We start from the raw sequence: 19,167 nt of genomic DNA on the forward strand, positions 1-19,167 counted from the left end.
GAGCAGGAATATGGACATTCATACATACAAACAAACTCTCCAGATGTACTCTGTCCTGAACCTCTGAAAAGCAGATACAAATTACATCATTATATATATATATATATATATATATATATATATATAACACCTTTGGGTGGCAAAAACATTTGATAAGAGGAAATGGGAAGGAGGCAGGGAAGACAGGAGGAGCCATCAGTCAAGTCTGACAGCAGTGAATGAGGATGGTGAGGTAGAAGTGTGTCAGAGTGCTAGGCAGGGTGAGGAAATTTTAGTCTGGCTATAGGGGAGTCCTTAAACAAAGGCTTATAGCACTTTGTTCTATTATCTTCCAGGAAGGGTCCAGCCATGCTCAGCCATTAACTTGGAAGCATTAGTTGAAGTCATGGCACCAATACAAACGTAGTGATGGACTTCAGCCAGAAGTTGAGTCTTGGATCAATTAAGCTTCCCATAGTTCGGGTCTATATGAGACATATTCTCAGACTGCCCCACTTTTTTTTTTAAATTTTTTTTTATTAGTGAAACACCATGAGGTACAGTTGTAGATTTACAATTTTTTGTGCTTTGGTTTCAATTATACAATGATCAGATACCCATCCCTCCACCAGTGCCCATTTTCCACCACCATGGATAATATCCCTCCCACCCCCATCCCCCCATCCCCCCTGTCTCTGTGGCAGGGCAATCCCCTGTGTTCTCTCTCTCCTTTTGAGACTGCCCCACTTTTAATGAGTAATGAGGTAATAAAAGGTAAATAGAAAAGGACTATAGTTAGGTATTTGGGTATTTCATGTTTTTTAATGCAAAGCAATATTTTATATTTCTTAATGGAAAAATGTGAAGACTTCATTATGCTTGTAAGTGCAGAGAAGGGAATCTTCACAAAAAGAGAAGTTAAAGATTAGAAACAAGGGAAGGGGTGAAAGAGAGAAATTGGGAAGACAGTAAGTGAATGTGTGAGAAAGAGAGGGAAAGAGGGAGGGAAAAGAGTGGAGGGAAGTGAATGAAAGAAGAGTTAGAAGGAGGAAAGGAAAGGAGAGGAAAGGAAGAGTAAGATTTAAGGAGAAGGGAGGATAGGAGAGAAAACAATTTCAGAAGAAGTTTCTAAAGAGGGCAGACAGAAGTCAGATAATAGATTATGACTTATATCGGAGGAACTGGTATGCTGCTTGGAGGGATAGTGTTTGGATGTAGCTTAAGGATGAATGTTTTATGAAGCTGAACGTAAACTACCTCAATTTTTAGCAGAAAACAGACGGCAAAATATCAGGGACACTGCTGGAACAGTTGGCTTTTGAACATGACATGACACATCCCTTGAGGCTGTGAGGGAGGTAAGGATGGTTCAGAGGAAGATACTTTTGTAAGACCAAATTATGAGAAAGACTGATGGTCTCAATTTTTTTTGAAAAGAAAGGAGGCAAAGCCAATTGCTGATGGCATCATTTATTTCTCATCTTTTCACAGGACACAATTTCATAGATAAAAATGTGACAAAAATAACATTTGTATATTAGAGTCAATGCCTCAAATACATCTTTATTTTAGGATGATTACTACATAAATATTTCATACGCATTTGTGTACCCCTTTCTTGGTGATAAACCCTAATTTCAAAATATTCTCTTGATTTAATTTGGACTATAAAAGACTGACATTGTATTAGCTTTATGCCATTCTCAATTTAACAAATTGTTGGAAATAAATTGTCAGTATGTTAAATATATTGGCAATTTTTAACCACTCTGAACAGCATCATTTAATGGAATATTATGTAGATTCATCATATGAGTACATATTGGCTTACCCTATCAGAAATCTGACATCGACATATTTCATAATTAAAGATTAATAGTTTAAGATTAGTGACTTTTGATCTGGGGTCTCAGAATCCTTGAATCTATAAATTATTGAACAGCGGAAATTGATGATCTTTCCAAATTTTCACACACCTACCTCATAGAAATTTTGCTTTTCACATGTGAAAAATTTGAGTTTCTTTACAATTATTTGAACTTTTAAAAAATTCAGTGGGATTTATTCTTCAGAAACTTAAATAGGTCATAGCAATATTAAAACATGACCAATGCATAATCATTACTTATTAGAAAATTTTGAAATTTCTGACACATGGGACTAGAATAGGAAAGAATTACAGAAGTGTAGATAATTGGCAGTGAAAAACAGTTTAATCTCATAATTTATAAATGAAAAAACTGAAAGGGTAAGTGATTTACTCAAATGTCACATCATGGTTCACTGGTTTCAAAACCAGTGTTATTTTGAAAGTGTGAAAAAGTTGTCTACTATGGCATTTTCTTGGGTGAATGCAGTTCTGAATTTTGTATTATGGTGTTTAAGTGTTTTTAGCATTTGGAATCCAATGTTTCAGATTTCATTTTGGGGGTTGTTTTAGGAATGAGTATGTATTAATAGAGAGTGGATATAGATCAATATGTGAGGGGTTTTAAGAAACTCCAATATTAGGGGTTTTAAATTTTTTATTCCTGCTACTGGCCAACTACCTAATAAAGTAGCAAAAAATAAAAAGCTGTTTAGCATTAATTAAAAATAAAAACAAGTACTTAAGAGTCTTCATAGTAAAGAGAGTGCAGCAAAAGACTAGTTAATTTCCAAGAATATGCTATATTCTTCACAATTTTAAGATTGTCTTCCTTGGTATCTAATCTAATTACAATAGGACTTTAAGCAGAGTACGGATTTAAACTGTTAGTAAGAATTCACAAAATGAATCTTCAAAATGACCCCTACAGTTTTAATTTCAGGTGTTAATAAATGTATGCTTTCATATCAAATACATACTCACATATTCACAAATTCACATATTTATAGGGTAAAACTTTATAAAAATGCTCTGCTACTACAATAATTTTCAAAAATATTTAGTCCACCAACAGAAGAGAAGATATTTCTGCTTTTTTGAACAGAGATAATTAGATAGATAATATAATACTATCATAATCAGAAGTGCAAAAACAGCTTTGGGGGAATTGTATTAAAATTTCTTTCTTCTTCTTCTTCTTCTTCTTCTTCTTCTTCTTCTTCTTCTTCTTCTTCTTCTTCTTCTATTTCTTCTTAAATGAATTTTTTTAGAAAGCTGGAATTATTTATTGATGATCTAAAAGAAGCACCTTCTTAATTGTGGGTGAAACCAAAATGGGATATTAAATAATTCTTATACTCACTGATGCAGTTCTTGAGATGTTCATTAAGGAAGAGACCATCTTCTAAAAATTTGGAAGTGTTTTAAACTTGAAAATTTTTAAAATTTGATGAAGATAATAAATTTTTGTAATTTATGGTAATGAGTAGTTTTGTATATTTATTTCTATGTTGTCAATGGAGATGTTACTGGGTCTGCTCGAGCAAATCGATGAACAATGCGAGGACAGTGACAGTGACAGTTGTCAATTAAAATTTGGACATCATATTGACATTAAATGAACATAGCAGAATAATCAAAGCTGATAGCTAGTCATTGTCATAGATGCAACCTGAAAGTGAAAAAAAATACAAACTTAAACATATTTAAAGAAAAACAAATATTCTCAAGGTGTTATATGGTTGGATAGGTGAGTGATTTATAACAGAGTGTATTGGGATTTGAATGGTAGAACTGGCTTGCTTGATGAAAAAAAATCAGTTAAACAGGATGTCATTTATTTAATTTTCACTGTTAAATATAAATTACAACAAAGTTTATGGAAAAGATTTATTCACTGTCAGGTAAAACTCAACATTATTTCATTTTACCTGGTGACTTATTACATGTATTTCTTTGTATTCATTTTAATGATGTTGAAATATTAAATGTCAGCAAGAACCATATATTTAAAAGGAGTCTAAGTGGCAACGTGCAGACTTCCATGCTGTACTTCAGCTAGGGTTAGTTTTTTTTTCCCCTTTCCTCTTTTGCAGTGTCAGAAATTGAACCTAGGACTATATACATGCTCAGCAAGGGCTCTATGGCTGAGCTACATACATCCCCCATGCTTAGGTTACTTTTTTTTTAGATTATAGCTTAGAAACATATGGTGTTATGTAAAAGCACTAATTTGAAAGGACATTTCACCTCATATTTATAGCAGCATTGTTCACAATAGCCAAAACATGGACTCAATCTAAATGCCCATTTAAAAATGACTAGATATAGCAGCTATGGTATTTATACTCAGGAATAATGCTCAACTACTGGGGGAAAAGAGAGAAAATTGTGCCTTTTGGGACAAATGGATGATTCTTAAAGTGTTTGTGCTAAGTGAAGTAAGGAAGTGAAGGAAAATTATTGAATGGTTTCTCTAATGTGTAGAATATGGATTTAAAAAACCCCTACAATTTCTGGACTCATGAAAACTGTGGTGGTCCCCAAAGGGAAGCAGGAGGTGGGTGGGAGGAATAAAAGAGGAGTCTTTTGGATGTGGGGAAGCACATTAAAATTTTGGTGGTCGAAGTGGTGGGAACTATCCATAGAGAATGAGAAGCTAAACACCTCAAATTCCATAATATTGCAAAATAATAAATCAAAAATAAATTAAAAGAGATAATACAATATTTAGAGAATATTAGTTTTTATGATTGAAAATGAAAAGTGCCTGTTATTTGTCCAAGTATACATATTATTTGTGATCAAAGCAATTCTTATTAAGATTCATGATATAATAAAAAATCCACTATTTCAAGAAAATTTCAAGAGATTCTTTTCTCATTTCCCATCATGTGTAAAAATATAGGGTGTAAACTATTTCTGATTTTCTCAAATGATGCAAAATTCACCACAAATTAAAAGACTCACATTATTTCATTAAGATATTTTGGTATACTGGTTTTTTTTTTGTTTTTATTTGTTTCTGGGCAATACCTGGCAGTGCTCGAGGCTTACTCCTGGCTCTCTGCTCAAGGGTCACACCTGGTGGGGTTCAGGGGGACCACATAGGGTGCAGAAGATCAAACCTGGGTCGACCTCCTGTAAGGCAAGCATCTTGCCCCCGTACGATAGGTTCAGCCTCATTTTGTATTTCTAAGAACAGTGATTCCACCACCACTGTCTTTTCACGGTGAATGCCAAATTCGTATGGTGAATGCCATAGAAGACTTACCATCAGCAATATCATCGTAGATCTCTCCATCACTGAAAATAAAGAAAACCCTTTTTATTTTAAAGAAAAATACCTTAACATGAAGCCAATATTTTGAAAAGGTTATGTAAAATTATGTTATTATTTTATATAACAATTTAGGTAGTTAAGGGTAAAAATCACATGTTATGTATTTATAAAGAAGAAGAAATTTGATATTCATCTGCATCTTTTTTTATTGTCTTAGTCTGTCTCTGTTTCACTCTAAAAATAAAACTGAACAACTTCTTCTGTACCAAGAATAATGGAAACACGTCTCAAGATCTCAAACAGTGTCTTATTTATCTTTAGACCCAATCTAGAACACAGCTCAGCTTGCTAAGTTCTTGTTGAAATAAAAAAAACTGAACCTCTGGGGCATAATGCTTCACTGTGGACCCTAATCCTAAACTGCCAGAAAGTCTTGATGTCTGTTTGTATCAGATTTATACGTTCATTTGAACACTCAGTGTTGAATGAAACATAACAATATCTAGCAGAGGAAATGAGTGTATCATTTTCAAATAGCTCTAATTATAATGTATATACATGAATCATAAAATTTATTACAAAAGAAGTAACCACGTTCCGGCTAACACAGTGTTTCTTTATGTTAAATGATGCTAAAAGCATTTATGGCTACAGGCAGTGCCTATAATCATAGTGCTGACTACTTTTACACATTTAGGATTTCATCTGGCCCCCGGTGTGTATGAAACATTCTACTTTACACACAGAGCAGGAGGCAGAAGCCTTTGATTCAGTTGATAAGCTAATGGTGGAGTAGATGACAGACAGGTAATTAAAATAGAAAGTATTATAAATATTAGCAGAGCCTTGAAGAGCAGGATACAGTTACAAAATTCAGAAGCACAGGGCCTTGTCACATAGACCAGACCCTTCTTGGTTCCTGGGATGCTCTGTGCTTTAATCATGGAAACAGCAGCAGGCTCTTCAAATTGCTGCCAAGTGTGGCAGATGCTGTGAGTTCTCTATGTCTTCTGTTTGGATCCTTTCTGAGACTGAGAGTCTGGCTAATGGAAATCTGATGATAGATTCTTTCTCCCCCCTATCAATCACTCACTGAAATTTTTTAAGCATTCGCTTCAATAGGTGGTAGATCCATAATTGCAAAACTATGCTTCTTTAATCTCTTGAAAGCTCCTAGTAAAGTTATCCTAACATTTGCATACACTCTTTTCTTGAAATTTGCACTGGTTGTAGAACAAAACCTATTGGAAAGTCTCATGCTGAACTCCAGGACTAAGGTTCTGAGGAAAACAAAGGTATTATTATCATTTGGACACTTCACTAGCTTGCTGAGGGAGCACTGATTTGTCTCTTTTAGACCAATGTCAGGCTGTTCATGGATACTGTTTGTGAATCTGCCTTGATTTTTTTTTTAATTATGCTGTTCTGTGTGAATCTGTGTATTTGGTATATAAACCCTACCCTGGTAATGGGGTTCATTTCCTGCTCTGGTTTACTTGGGACAGAATGTTATTACTTCTTTGCTGCACTCAATAGTACACCAGTACTAGGCTGTGACAACGTCTTATTCATAGGAATAGAAGAATCATTGATAACTCTCTTTTTACTGGCATGCTTCCAAAAACGCAACTTAATACTCTACTATTCCTGGTGTGAGTAAAGAGAAATCCTCAATTAGGGGCCAAGCTACAAACTGCGCATGGGTGATGGTAGTATCTACTGCGTGGATACTATTGCTTTCGGATCAATTCAAACAACTGTATTCTTAGCAAGTGAAATGAGAGTTTTAATAAAAGTGTTGGTGGCTTTGCCTTGTCTGTCTCTGGTGTTTGCAATGCCTGTCTGTGTTAAATGACTGTATAAAATTCTGAACTGTATAATAATGAATGAGAAGTTCTTTTTGTTGACTTAAGATACAAAATTGAAATCTTAACTTCGGGCTCATTCTCCACCCTGGAGACTGACCTGCATCTTGCCCTGAGATGTGCACTCGGCTTTTCCCCTTCTAGAGAAGATGACATTCTCTCTCTCTCTCTCTCTCTCTCTCTCTCTCTCTCTCTCTCTCTCTCTCTCTCTCTCTCTCTCTTAACATTCTTCTAAGTAATTTTTAAATACAATTTTATAAAAAAAATACCCAACTTTTTAATTGTTCCTTCTACCATACTGACATGAGTGTGACTGTTTTTAAAATAGAACCATAGATTATAAGTCTTAAAAATTATTAGCAATGCAGCCTTAAAAAAAGATAAAATTTTGTCTGTTTGTTTCATATTTGGTCCACACCCAATTCAGGGTTTATTTCTGGCTCTGTGCTTAGGGATCACACCTGGCAGGTTTGGAGGACCATATGAGATGTCAGAGATCAACCCGGGTTGGCTGCATGCAAGGCGAATGCCTTACCCACTGTACTATCGCTCTAGCCCCAATTTCTACAAGTGAAACAGTAGAAGAAATGAACTTACTTGTCCACCAAGTAACTACGAAGGACATAACCATCTGTTAAAGAAAGAAAATAAATTATTATGAGAACAAACTTGAAAATATTTACTACTTCTTTGATGACATTAAATATAATCGAATAATATAATATCTCGAGTAATTCTATTCATCTGAAAATACAAATCATTTTTCTTATTTATATTCATCCCTCCTTTTTTCCCACTCAATTGATAATCTTTGCTCCTTTCTTGATAAATTAAAAAAAATTTCTTCTCAGAGCAACTGCAGAACTTAACACAACAGTCTCAATTTTTGAATCTACTTCTTTGTGTATTACCCATATGATCCCACTTCCAAGAAGAATTCATTAAACACAGTTTCTTTGATTACAAAACTAGGTCACTAATAGTTATTCTAGGTATCTCCAAATTAAGACTTAATCTTTCAAATATTACCATATTTGAAATATTACACGTGGCATATCTTCCACTACCGTTTTGCTTTCTGCCAGTGTTTACACTTGCATTTTCACTTTCATTGGACAAACACATTATAGAAGAATACAACTAGGGATTTTAGTGATTCCCTGGCTAAGTGGATTAGGGTTTCTTCAAACGTTTTTTCCATGAGTGAACTTTTTATTAGTTAAAATTCGTGGTTCTGTTTTTATGAAGTTCAGAATTGAGGTGATTAATACAATCACTGTTTTCAAAAATTAAAGCTTTTCTCTTTCCTGTGTTTTAGGTCATCTTTAAAACTTACAGGTTAAAACTGTATAGATCAGATAAAATATTATCAATAGCATGAAAGCAGGCATGATCAAAGTTAATAATACATGATGTACAGTTTAATTAACTTTGTAAAATATTCTGCTGGGTTCTGAACCCCTTCTACACTTCTGATAGCTTGCCTGTTCCAGAGTCCTAAAGACAAGCTTCTCTTTTGCTAAGTGATCTGTTGTTCCTGTTGCTGTGTGTGAAATATGTAAATATCAATGGTTGTAAATACTATTGAGGACAACTCTATCATTGAGATGGAGTGTGCTGCTACTATACTGCATTCCTGAAATGATATGGCTATTTTCAGTTTCATAGCTATAAAATCACTATTATATAATATTTTTACAAGGTTAATGAATTTTTAACCTTGTAGAAATATCGGGCTGGAGCGACAGCACAGTGGGAAGGGCGTTTTTCTTGCACGCAGCTGACCCGGGTTCAATTCCTCCATCTCTATCAAAGAACCCAGCAAGCTATGGAGAATATTCTGCCGGCAGGCAGAGCCTGGCAAGCTTCCCGAATCGTATTTGGTATACCAAAAACAGTAGCAACAAGTCTCACAATGGCGATGTTACTGGTGCCTGCTTGAGCAAACTGATGAACAATGGGAGGGCAGTGCTACAGACAGAATGAATTTTTATACAGAATAGGTTTTTGCTGTCTAGTACCTTAAAAAGCCTTTGCTCACTATATAGTCTCAATACCTATTATATTAAAGAAAAACCTTTGCTAAAATTGTTATCTTCTAAAAAGTATGATTCATGACAATGTCAAAACAAGTGACTTACCATGAATTTTTATATAATCTCTCTTTTATTATTCCTGGAAATAATAGTTTTCATAAAAAATCCTCTCTTTGCTCACATGTTCTATGTGTGTCTATCAGAGGAAATATTAATGAACCACACACAAAGTTAAATAAATAAAATATAAGCTTGGTTGTGTACCATGTGGAATGACTTCCATGTTCAGTTACCTTGTCATGGTGTGGGTGCTGGTATTCAAGGAATTCTTACACTTAATATGAAGCTAATTTTTTAAATTCTCACTTTCACAGAGCAGAACACAGTGACTTGAAACAAATGTTTTGAAATATGTGGCAGGGTAGAGTTGATTATAAAAGTAACGCCCACTGCCCCATATGTGCCAGTAAATTTCTTCTCAAAATGTTTGTGTGCCACAGTGCGGATGTGTCCTGGGATAAATGACTCACCTTTCAGAAGGGTGCTGTAAACAGAAAATTACCGAGCAAACAAAAAAATTTTTTATGGAAAAATAAAAACTACTTTGATTGCAATGTTTTCAAAAATTTGATTAAAATGACACCTTTTATTATTTCCTTTTCTTTCATTTGCTGTGAATAATAATAATTAAAACATCTTCAGTTAAGTCAGTATTGTTTTAAAATTGGCAACAAAATTGCTTAGGAAATAATTGACTGGAAAAATCTAAATTCAAAACATTCCTTATATTCCCCTTTCTTTGACACTCAGAAGAAATAGAATATTTTGGCTACAAAAAGCACCAAGACCATGTCTGATTCTATACTTATTTAGGCACAACCTTTTCCTCCAGTGACATAAGGTGGGAAACCTAAAATTTATGAATTTGTGGAACATGTAAAAATATTGGTGAGAAACTCTTTAGGAATGTTCCAGATACATATACTTAAGATCTCAACACCTACAAATTGATTATTACAAGTTAGTGGGTAAGAATTGATCAGATATGATATTGCCTTCACAATGAGAAGTCATTATGATTAATGCTTCAACCATTAATTTCTATCTTTACAAATTTGGTGTATCAAAACTATGTTTTCTTTTCTTCGATGAATTAGAAAAGAATTGAGAGTATGGTACAGTCTCCACAGTTTTAGATTACAAATGTCTTTACAGCTAATCAAAAGATGCAGGGCAAAGGTACTGAAAGATATAGAGACTTCCAAACAATACACAACACATGATCCAGGGTGACTAACTAAGGGAAGAGAAGCTGTTCTAACAAGTTTAACTATTCAACAGGCATCTTTCTGCAAATGTCTTTGTGAAAGTGTCTTGAAAGTGATTAACTTTCACCTGTTACTCACTTGCAATCTACAATTTTTTACACTGAACTCAGCAAATACCAAACAAGGTGCTAGACATTGTAGAATGTGCTGGCGACATGATGTTGAGAATATTTTACTGAAGCTATTACTCTCAAGCTCAGCATCAAGCAAGAATAATAGACTGATAAAATAGTAAGAACCTTTATGCACAAAAATAGTATGGTGGGGCAGGGCAGCACTTAATTGTGACCAGGTATAGGAAGCCCAGAATAAATATGATTTTAACTTTAGATGGCAAATGAGATTGGTTTTCATAGACAATTTTGGATATTCCCTATTTTATAGAATAAAGTAAAAAGATGAATAAATAGCATGATTTGTTCAAGGAATGAAAAATAAGGAGCTCGCATTTTGGGAGGGTCAGTTGCAGATGGGAAATATTTGGTAACTGAGAGGCATAATCTTAAAAGGTTGGTGAGTTGCCTAATGATTTTGTGATTTTAGTTATAATATTTGGCAGCCAGATCCTAGATATAGCTCAAAGGACTGAGTGTATGAAGACTCCAGTACCACACGGATCTGTAGCACTTCCGGGGTGACTCCTGAGCACAGAGTTGGGGTTGTCTCATAATACTTGGATAACATTACTGAAAGTGGATTTTTAAAACAGAAGAAATTATCTCAGGTTTCTAAGAACACATCTGGGGCAAGATGTGCCTGAGACTTATGCTGGAAGGAAGAACCACATAAAAAAAATACTAGGACAGTTATCTGTTCTGAAAAATGTAGAGAAATTTTTCAAAGCAGAGGAAAGAAAACATAGTATTTTAGATGCATCACCATATTTGGTTATTATTAACAATCTACTTCAACCTTTCTTCTCTCCATTCCATTTTTCTGCCTTGCCACGTCCCTGTTATAGTTTCTACATAACCGTGAATTCTCACAAATTTTCTTCTTATTTATCTTTCTATTATGTCATGAGAATTCCCTTATGCTCGTATCATGTCAAAGAATCATGTCAAAACTTTAATTTGATATATTTTATAACATATTAAATTATTAGTGAAAATTTTGAACATTTTAATGCATATTTTTCTTCAATTAAAGCTATTTCTTAGGGAATATCCTCAAAATTGCGAGTCTGAATTGGGGGTTTCTTTATTTCTGGAACACCGTGCATATATTTTCTCCAGTAAGGCTTTGAGTCTTTGTTGTTTTTTTTTTTTTGAGCTGCACCTGGCAGTGTTAAGAGGCCACTCCTGGCAGTGCTCAGGGGACCATATGCATGTGGTGCTGGGTTTTCAAATGGTTGGCAGGTGTTTTATTCCTTGAAATATCTCTCTGATCCATAAATGTTGAATCTCTGTTACTAAACTACTTCCACATCCACATTCCACTCAATTGCACCTCCCCCAGGATAACTTTAGGTCCTTATTTCCACCATTAACTCATCATGCTTTATTTTTAAAAAATAATTTCAGTTTTAAACCCCTGAGTCACGTTCTTGTCATTGAAATTTGACTCGGAGTTCATGCTTTTCATGCCCAATGGGTTGATATGGACAGTCATGTAGCACTGAAGCACTGTCCTTCCATTGCTCATCGATTTTCTCGAGCAGGCACCAGTAACATCTCCATTGTGAGACTTGTTACTGTTTTTGGAATATTGAATACGTCATGGGTAGCTTGCCAGGCTTTGCCATGCAGCTTGAATACTCTTGGTAGCTTGCCGGGCTCTCTAAGAGGGGTGGAGGAATCAAACCCAGGTTGGCCACGTGCAAGGCAAATGCCCTATCACTATGCTATTGCTCTGGCCAGACAATGTAATTTATGTAACTGTTCTCTCGGTTTTCAATAAAATAGGCATCCTTTAGAAATTGGACAAAAGTATTTCCAACTGTTGCCTTTAGTAACTGAAAAAAGTCAAAAAGGACAAGATTCTCTCACTCACTCACTCTCTCTCTCTTTCATTGTTTAGATTGTATTTTATTATAGGCACTGTGGTTTACAAATTTTGTTAATAGTAGGACTTCTTGGATAAATCATTCCAGTATCACACCCTTCACCACAGTGCCAGCTTCACTCCATCATTGTCCCAGTGTGTCCGTCCCCCACCGTCGCCATTCTATTCCACTCCCTTTTCTTCTCTTCCCCAAGAGGAGTTTCCCCCTGCAAACCAGCTCTCACGTCCTGTTGCCTTTGGGCATTTGTTTTTCCCTACTATGTTTCTTTATGTGCCACACATGAGAAAGATCATTCTGTGTCTGTCCCTCTCTTTGAAAACAAGAACTCTACTGTATTGAATGTGAATAATAAACGATAGTGAGTGTATTTAATATTATAAACAGTGACTTACATTTTCCATCTTCATTCCTGCAGAGAACTTTTGTATCGTCTGTACTTTGTATAACTTCCAGAGCTTCCCCAGGCTTTACCTGTAGATCTCTATTCCCCCATTTTTTAGATGTAAAGGAAGAGGCAACTCTGGTTGAATAGAGGACCCGAATTTCACCATCATACTGTGAACATACAGAAAAACATATACATTATAGATTGATAACTATTACTAAACAAATACCATTACTTTAGTAATTTCTATATGAAGAAAGTTTACACTAAATAGTCCTAATTTTCAAAACATATTGACAAAGCCATTAAAAAATGTATTTTGGGGAATATTTTCTCATAACCCTATGAAAGTAATTTAACTTTAAAATTAAAAAAATAATTTTAAGCTGAATATATATGTGTTAATTTGATATATTAAATATTATAAAATCATAAGCATTATTTTGCCAGCTAATAGTTCTATTAATTTACCAAAAATACCATTTCTTTTTTGTGATGAAAACAACTAAGATATAATCTTTTAGCAACCATCACATATATGCTAACAATAATCACTGTTGTACACAGTATTCCCCCAACTTACTAATTATACCTAAAGGTATGTATCCGTTAGCACATGCCTTATTTCCATCCATGTCTCCACCCCTCCACCCTTCAGACCATTCCACTCTGTTTCTGTGATTTTGGGTTTTCTTAGATCCCACATATAAGTGATTTTCAGTACTTTTTTCCATCTTATAATGGACTCTAAGTTTATCTATGGAGACTCTAGAAGAAGAAACTTATTTTCTGAAGTTTAGTAATATTCCATTGAAATAATATACAGTATATATCACATTTAAAAATTATCCTTTACAATACTGTTAATAATAGGAATAATAATAATAATAATAATAATAATAGCACTGTAGCACTTTCCTCCCATTGCTCATCAATTTGCTCAAGCGGGCACCAGTAACGTCTCCGTTGTGAGACTTGTTGTTACTGTTTTTGGCATATCGAATACACCAGGTTTTGCACTGTGGGCAGGATACTCTGGGTGGCTTGCTGGAGTCTCTGAGAGGAGTGGAGGAATCGAACCTGGGTTGGCCGCATGCAAGGCCCTACCCTCTGTGCTATCGTTGCAGCCCAATAATAATAATAATAGGAAGAACAATAGGAACAGGAATAAATATCACACTTTTATTCATTCTACTGAGTGTGGAGCCACACTTAATGATGCATAGGGCTTACTCCTGGATTTGTGCTCAGGGATTACGCCTGGTGGGATTCAGGGGAGCATATATAAGTACCAGGGATTGAACCGAGATCAGCTGTGTGCTAGTCAAGCACTTTAACCGTGTGTTATCTAGTTTTCACAGTGTTTGTGATAGTTGTCTAAGTTGATATAAGAATAAATTTTTGTTTAAAATAAATTTTGTAGAAAATCAGGGATTTATATAGATGACTATAATAATTTCACTTATATATTGTTCATTTTGGTGTTAGACATGAACATATTTGAAATCCATATTTTCATCTGTGCTTTGAATTTTGTATGTTATTAAATATGACATACTTTAAATTTTTTCCTGAATTCCTTTTCTTCTTTTTCTTGCTTTCTTAACTTCTTAAGGTCCTTTTCTTGTGTCTTAGCTTTGACTTCTTGACTAGGAAGGAAGAACATATAATGTTTTCTTTCAAAAATATAAAAACGGTAATACATAGTAAACTTTAATTCACAATATTACATCTTTGCTTTATCTTTTATTCATTATTTTCTTAGAATGTATAAAATGCATTAACTGTTATAAATTACACCATTTCACAAAGCAGAAGAGAGTCTTTACAAGCATAAGATATGTCCAGGAACTCAGCTACTGCCCAAGGCCCTGGGAGCCTTTCTTGCACTACAAAACCACCACTGTGCCTCTGGCCAGACTCTGTCACATTAGGACTAGGCCTCCTGAGACACTAATCTGCTGAAAACGTCAGGTACATGGGTCCTTATGACCAAAAACTCCAGGCCTTCTTAGAGTTAAAAATTAAATGCTAGCAGGTCTGCTCAGTTGAGAATTCTGGATTTTCTGGAGTGATATCTCCAATATCTAGCACACTGATATCCCATTAGTAGATGGATGAGAGGTAACGTGGAAACCAACCGATTTCTACTAACAAAAACATTAACACAGAAGGTTAACATGCTGCAACAGCTTAAACTCTCAGACAAGGACATAATGTCCCCATGGTGAGATTCAACAACTTTTCTTTCATGGAAATTTTCTTTCATGGAAATATTTTGTGATCATTCCGGTAGCCATTTAGGGGTAACAAGCAATATAAAATAAATTATTGTCAGCCTGCTAAGGGGGTAGGCTTGAGGGGTCGTTGAGAAAATAATGACAATGGTGAAGGGAAGGTGACAGTGGTCATGGGGTTGATGTTGAAATATTGAATGCCTGTAACAAATCATCATGAACAACTTTGTAAACCATGGTGTTTAAATAAAGTGGGGCATGAAGGAATAAATAAATTAAATATATATATATATATACATACACACATATATATACATATCCAATAACAACTACAACAACAAAAACAGAAGGAATATAAGATTTGGAAGAAATCTAAATAAGACATTATGTTGAACTATGCAAACAAGGATACTTAAGAGCAATTTCTTGTGATTCAGTCAACTTTTAAAATTTTTGGTTTGGGGGCCACACCCAGGTGTGCTCCGGGCTTACTACTGGCTCTGAGCTTGGGATCACTTCTGGCTGGGCCTAGGAGACCATATGGGATATAGGGGATCATTAAAGATCCACGTCCAACCTGGTGTACAGGCCCATGTTTCAGTCTATACTTGATGAGTCCCCTATCTTTTTCAAAACTTCTTACATAACTAAGTGACTTAATTAATGTTGTAAACAATGCTTTTTAAAAGAAAGTATTTCAAAAACTTGATTTTTATAGTTTATAAAGCTGAGATATATATTAATATTTTCAAAACTACTCAAATGGAAGCAAGATCAGAAGCAGAAAATGTAGGTTAATGATAAAATTTTAGGAAAAATTCTTTAGATCTTAGAAAAGGAATTTTCTTAATCACTTTATCAATTACCCATTGTGTGTTTATGTTGGGCTGGAGCGATAGCACAGTGGTAGGGCCTTTCAAGTTGCTGGCCTGGTCGAGCTGGGTTCGATTCCTCCGCCCTTCTTGGAGAGCCTGGCAAGCTACCGAGAGTATATCTCCTGCATGGCAAGCTACCTATGACGTATTCGATATGCCAAACACAGTAACAAGTCTCACAATGGAGACGTTACTGGGCCCACTCAAACAAATCGATGAACAACGGGAGGACAGTGCTACAGTGCTACAGTGTTTATGTTGATGTGTATGTGTATGTATGAGAGAGACAGAAAAAAATCTGATTAGTAAATGTATTTAATATTCAAAATGACATAAAATCTAGGCACGAATACCATGTATACCAATTGAGTAAAGACAATTATAGGAAATCAGGAGCATAGGTAAGTAATTGTCCAAAATATCCACATTTAGAGTCATGTGGAAGTCATTTAAAAAATTCTATGCCCTGGGACTGGAGCGATAGCACAGCGGGTAGGGCATTTGCCTTGCACGTGGCTGACCCAGGTTCGATTCTCAGCATCCCATATGGTCCCCTGAGCACTGCCAGGAGTGATTCCTGAGTGCATGAGCCAGGAGTTATGCCTGTGCATTGCTGGGCGTGACCCAAAAACAAAACAACAACAACAACAAAATACAATGCCTTTGCCCAATTCCCCAAAATTCTAATTAAGTTGAATAAATAAATTTCTAATTAATTATATTTAGTTGGGTCCAGGCTTTAAAATATATATTTAAAAGTCTACCCACATGACATTAACTTACAACAAAGTTTGAGAACCAACCACTAGGTTTAGATATTATAGGGAGCTGAAGAGATAGTCCAGTGGGTAGGACTCTTGCCTTGCATGTCTCCAACCCAGGTTCAACCAGGACTAATCTCTGAGTGCAGAGCCAGCAGTAAACTCTGAGCACTGCCACAGGACAAAACCCAAAAACTAAATGTCAGAAATAAAAGTGACTGGTCTTTGTTGAGGTCTGGTGAGAGGGTAAGGAACATTTAAACTTATATTATATTACTGAAAATTTCATTTTCCTATCCTGGAGAACTGAAAAGGAGTGATTCTCCTTTCATCTTTTGTGTTTGTTTTGCTTATAAGACTTGATCTTCATATATGAAAGCACATTTCCCCTTCAGTTACTTTTATCTTGATACTGTCTCATGCTTGGTAAAATGAGTTTAACAATGCTGATTAAAAATACTTAGAATTCACACTTGCAGTTTTACTATTATAGCTCCAAAGTTGCCACTTAGTCTCTTCCACTTATGTTACTTTTATCCTTTAACAAATTAAGTCCAAGTTTTTTTTTACTAACCTTTTAAAAAAATTTTTTTGCAAATGCTAGAGAAATATTCTGGTTTATTCTGGGTTTTTATACCCAGAATAAACCAGAAACACACTATAGAGTATAAAAAGCATCCTACAATGCTATTTTCTATTTAAAAAGAAAAGTTTAAAAGGTATTCCATTTGTATGAATGGATTTTATATTTTCTTACAATTTATGCCCAAATTAAATAGAAACTTTAGGTGAGCTGAAGAATGTCATTATACATTCTTACATGCAGCTGACCCAATGTCATATATATATATATATCATTAAACTGACTTTAAAAACTGAATGGAATCTTTAAGAATCTGATACTTTTGTGAAAAGACATAACTAAAAGCCATGGTTAAAAAACAGTTTAAAGTATAAAAGGAATCACTCTTCTTATGGAGAAAGGAGAGCCTTGAACCTGGTTGGTAAAAGTTGGAATATAAACTAAGAAGTAAAAAGGTTTTCGTAAAAAAAAGTGAAAAATTGAAATGAATGGGAGAAGATGACTCAATGTAATGAGAAAGTAACAAGAGTCTTAAATATTCTCCCAGTGAATGAATAGATGAATACTGATGAGTCACAGGCTGGAGTGTTATCAGGGAAGAAGGGACAAAACTTCTGGAAATGAGGAGGAGGGAATAAGATGTTGGTGGAGGAAGAAAGAAGGAGCAGGAGGAGGAATAGAAAGAGGAGGAAGAGCAGCAAGAAGAGGGGGAGGAGGGGCCAGAGTAAGGAATGGGAAGGAACAAGAGGAGAGACAGGAGCAGGAAGAGGGGAGGAGCAGAAGATGGAGGAGAAATAGATGAAGAGAGGAGGAGGAAGATGAAGAGTAGTAAGAGGAGTGGAAAGAGGAGAAAAAGAGTGGAAAGAAGGAGAGAGGAGTAGAAGGAAAAAGAAAAAGAGGAGGAGTAAAAGAGAAGGAAGAGGAGAAAGAGGAGGAGAGGAGGAAGGGAAGGATTGCCACTGGACTGGACTGCCAATTTGCAGTTCTCGAAGAATTGTTAGAACTGGGATCAAAGAGAGCGCAGAGGATCACAGTCAGCAGACCTGCTCTCCATCAGGGTTTTATTGTAGTTGAATTTCCTGAGCACTTTCATTAAAAAAATTACTTTTGGTTTGGGGTCTACACCTGGCAATGCTCAGGGATCAGTACTCCTGGCTTTGTTCTCAGGGATCACTTCTGGCAGGCTCAGAATTATGGGAGGCTGGGAATTGAACTTGGCTCAGCAGCATGCAAGGCAAGCGCCCTTCCCACTGTACTATTTCTCTGGCCTTAAGAACCTCATTTTTGTTACCCCTTCGTAATGAAAACATTTGAGTTACCTCACTTCTAAAGGAGGAGCAGGAAAGTCAGTGGCATCCACGTCATCATAGACTTCATCTCCTATCAAAAGACATAAAAGCAAATGTTAAAGTACAGTTCACTTAAATATTGCTGCTTATAATGAAAAAACAGCTTGAATGATAGCACAGCGGGTAGGGCATTTGCCTTGCATGCAGTGGACCCGGGTTTGATTCCTCCGCCCCTCTTGGAGACCCTGGTAAGCTACGGAGAGTATCCCGCCCACAGGGCAAAGCCTGGCAAGCTCCCCATGGCTTATTTGAAGAAAACACCCAACCCCACCAAAAAATGGGGCGAGGAAATAAACAGAAACTTTTGCAAAGAAGAAATCCGAATGGCAAAAAGGCACATGAGAAAATGCTCTATATCACTAATCATCAGGGAGATGCAGATCAAAACAACAATGAGATATCATTTCACACCACAGAGACTGGCCCACATCCAAAAGAAGAAAAGCAACCAGTGCTGGCGCGGATGTGGCGAGAAAGGGACCTCCTTCACTGCTGGTGGGAATGCCAACTGGTCTAACCCTTCTGGAAAACAGTATGGATGATTCTCAAAAAATTAGAATTTGATCTCCCATTTGACCCAGCAATACCACTCCTGGGAATATATCCCAGAGAGG

At 35.7% G+C, this 19,167-nt stretch overlaps 1 protein-coding gene across 2 annotated transcripts in view; it reads right to left on the reverse strand.

The window, feature by feature from the left end:
* Positions 1-1,453: 1,453 nt before the first annotated feature.
* FYB1 (FYN binding protein 1) overlaps positions 1,454-19,167 on the reverse strand; it is a 98,550-nt gene continuing 80,836 nt past the window's right edge. For both annotated transcript variants that reach the window (XM_056112095.1, XM_056112094.1), the window contains 6 exons: positions 18,524-18,584; positions 14,307-14,397; positions 12,756-12,918; positions 7,592-7,625; positions 5,121-5,152; positions 1,454-3,518 (listed from right to left, as the gene is read on the reverse strand). In XM_056112095.1, the coding sequence (XP_055968070.1) occupies positions 3,496-3,518; positions 5,121-5,152; positions 7,592-7,625; positions 12,756-12,918; positions 14,307-14,397; positions 18,524-18,584 (404 nt within the window). In that variant the 3' untranslated portion in view covers positions 1,454-3,495. The remainder of the gene's footprint in view (positions 3,519-5,120; positions 5,153-7,591; positions 7,626-12,755; positions 12,919-14,306; positions 14,398-18,523; positions 18,585-19,167) is intronic.

This window comes from Sorex fumeus, unplaced genomic scaffold, assembly GCF_029834395.1.
Source record: "Sorex fumeus unplaced genomic scaffold, SorFum_2.1 ptg000015l, whole genome shotgun sequence".
NCBI lineage: Eukaryota > Metazoa > Chordata > Mammalia > Eulipotyphla > Soricidae > Sorex > Sorex fumeus.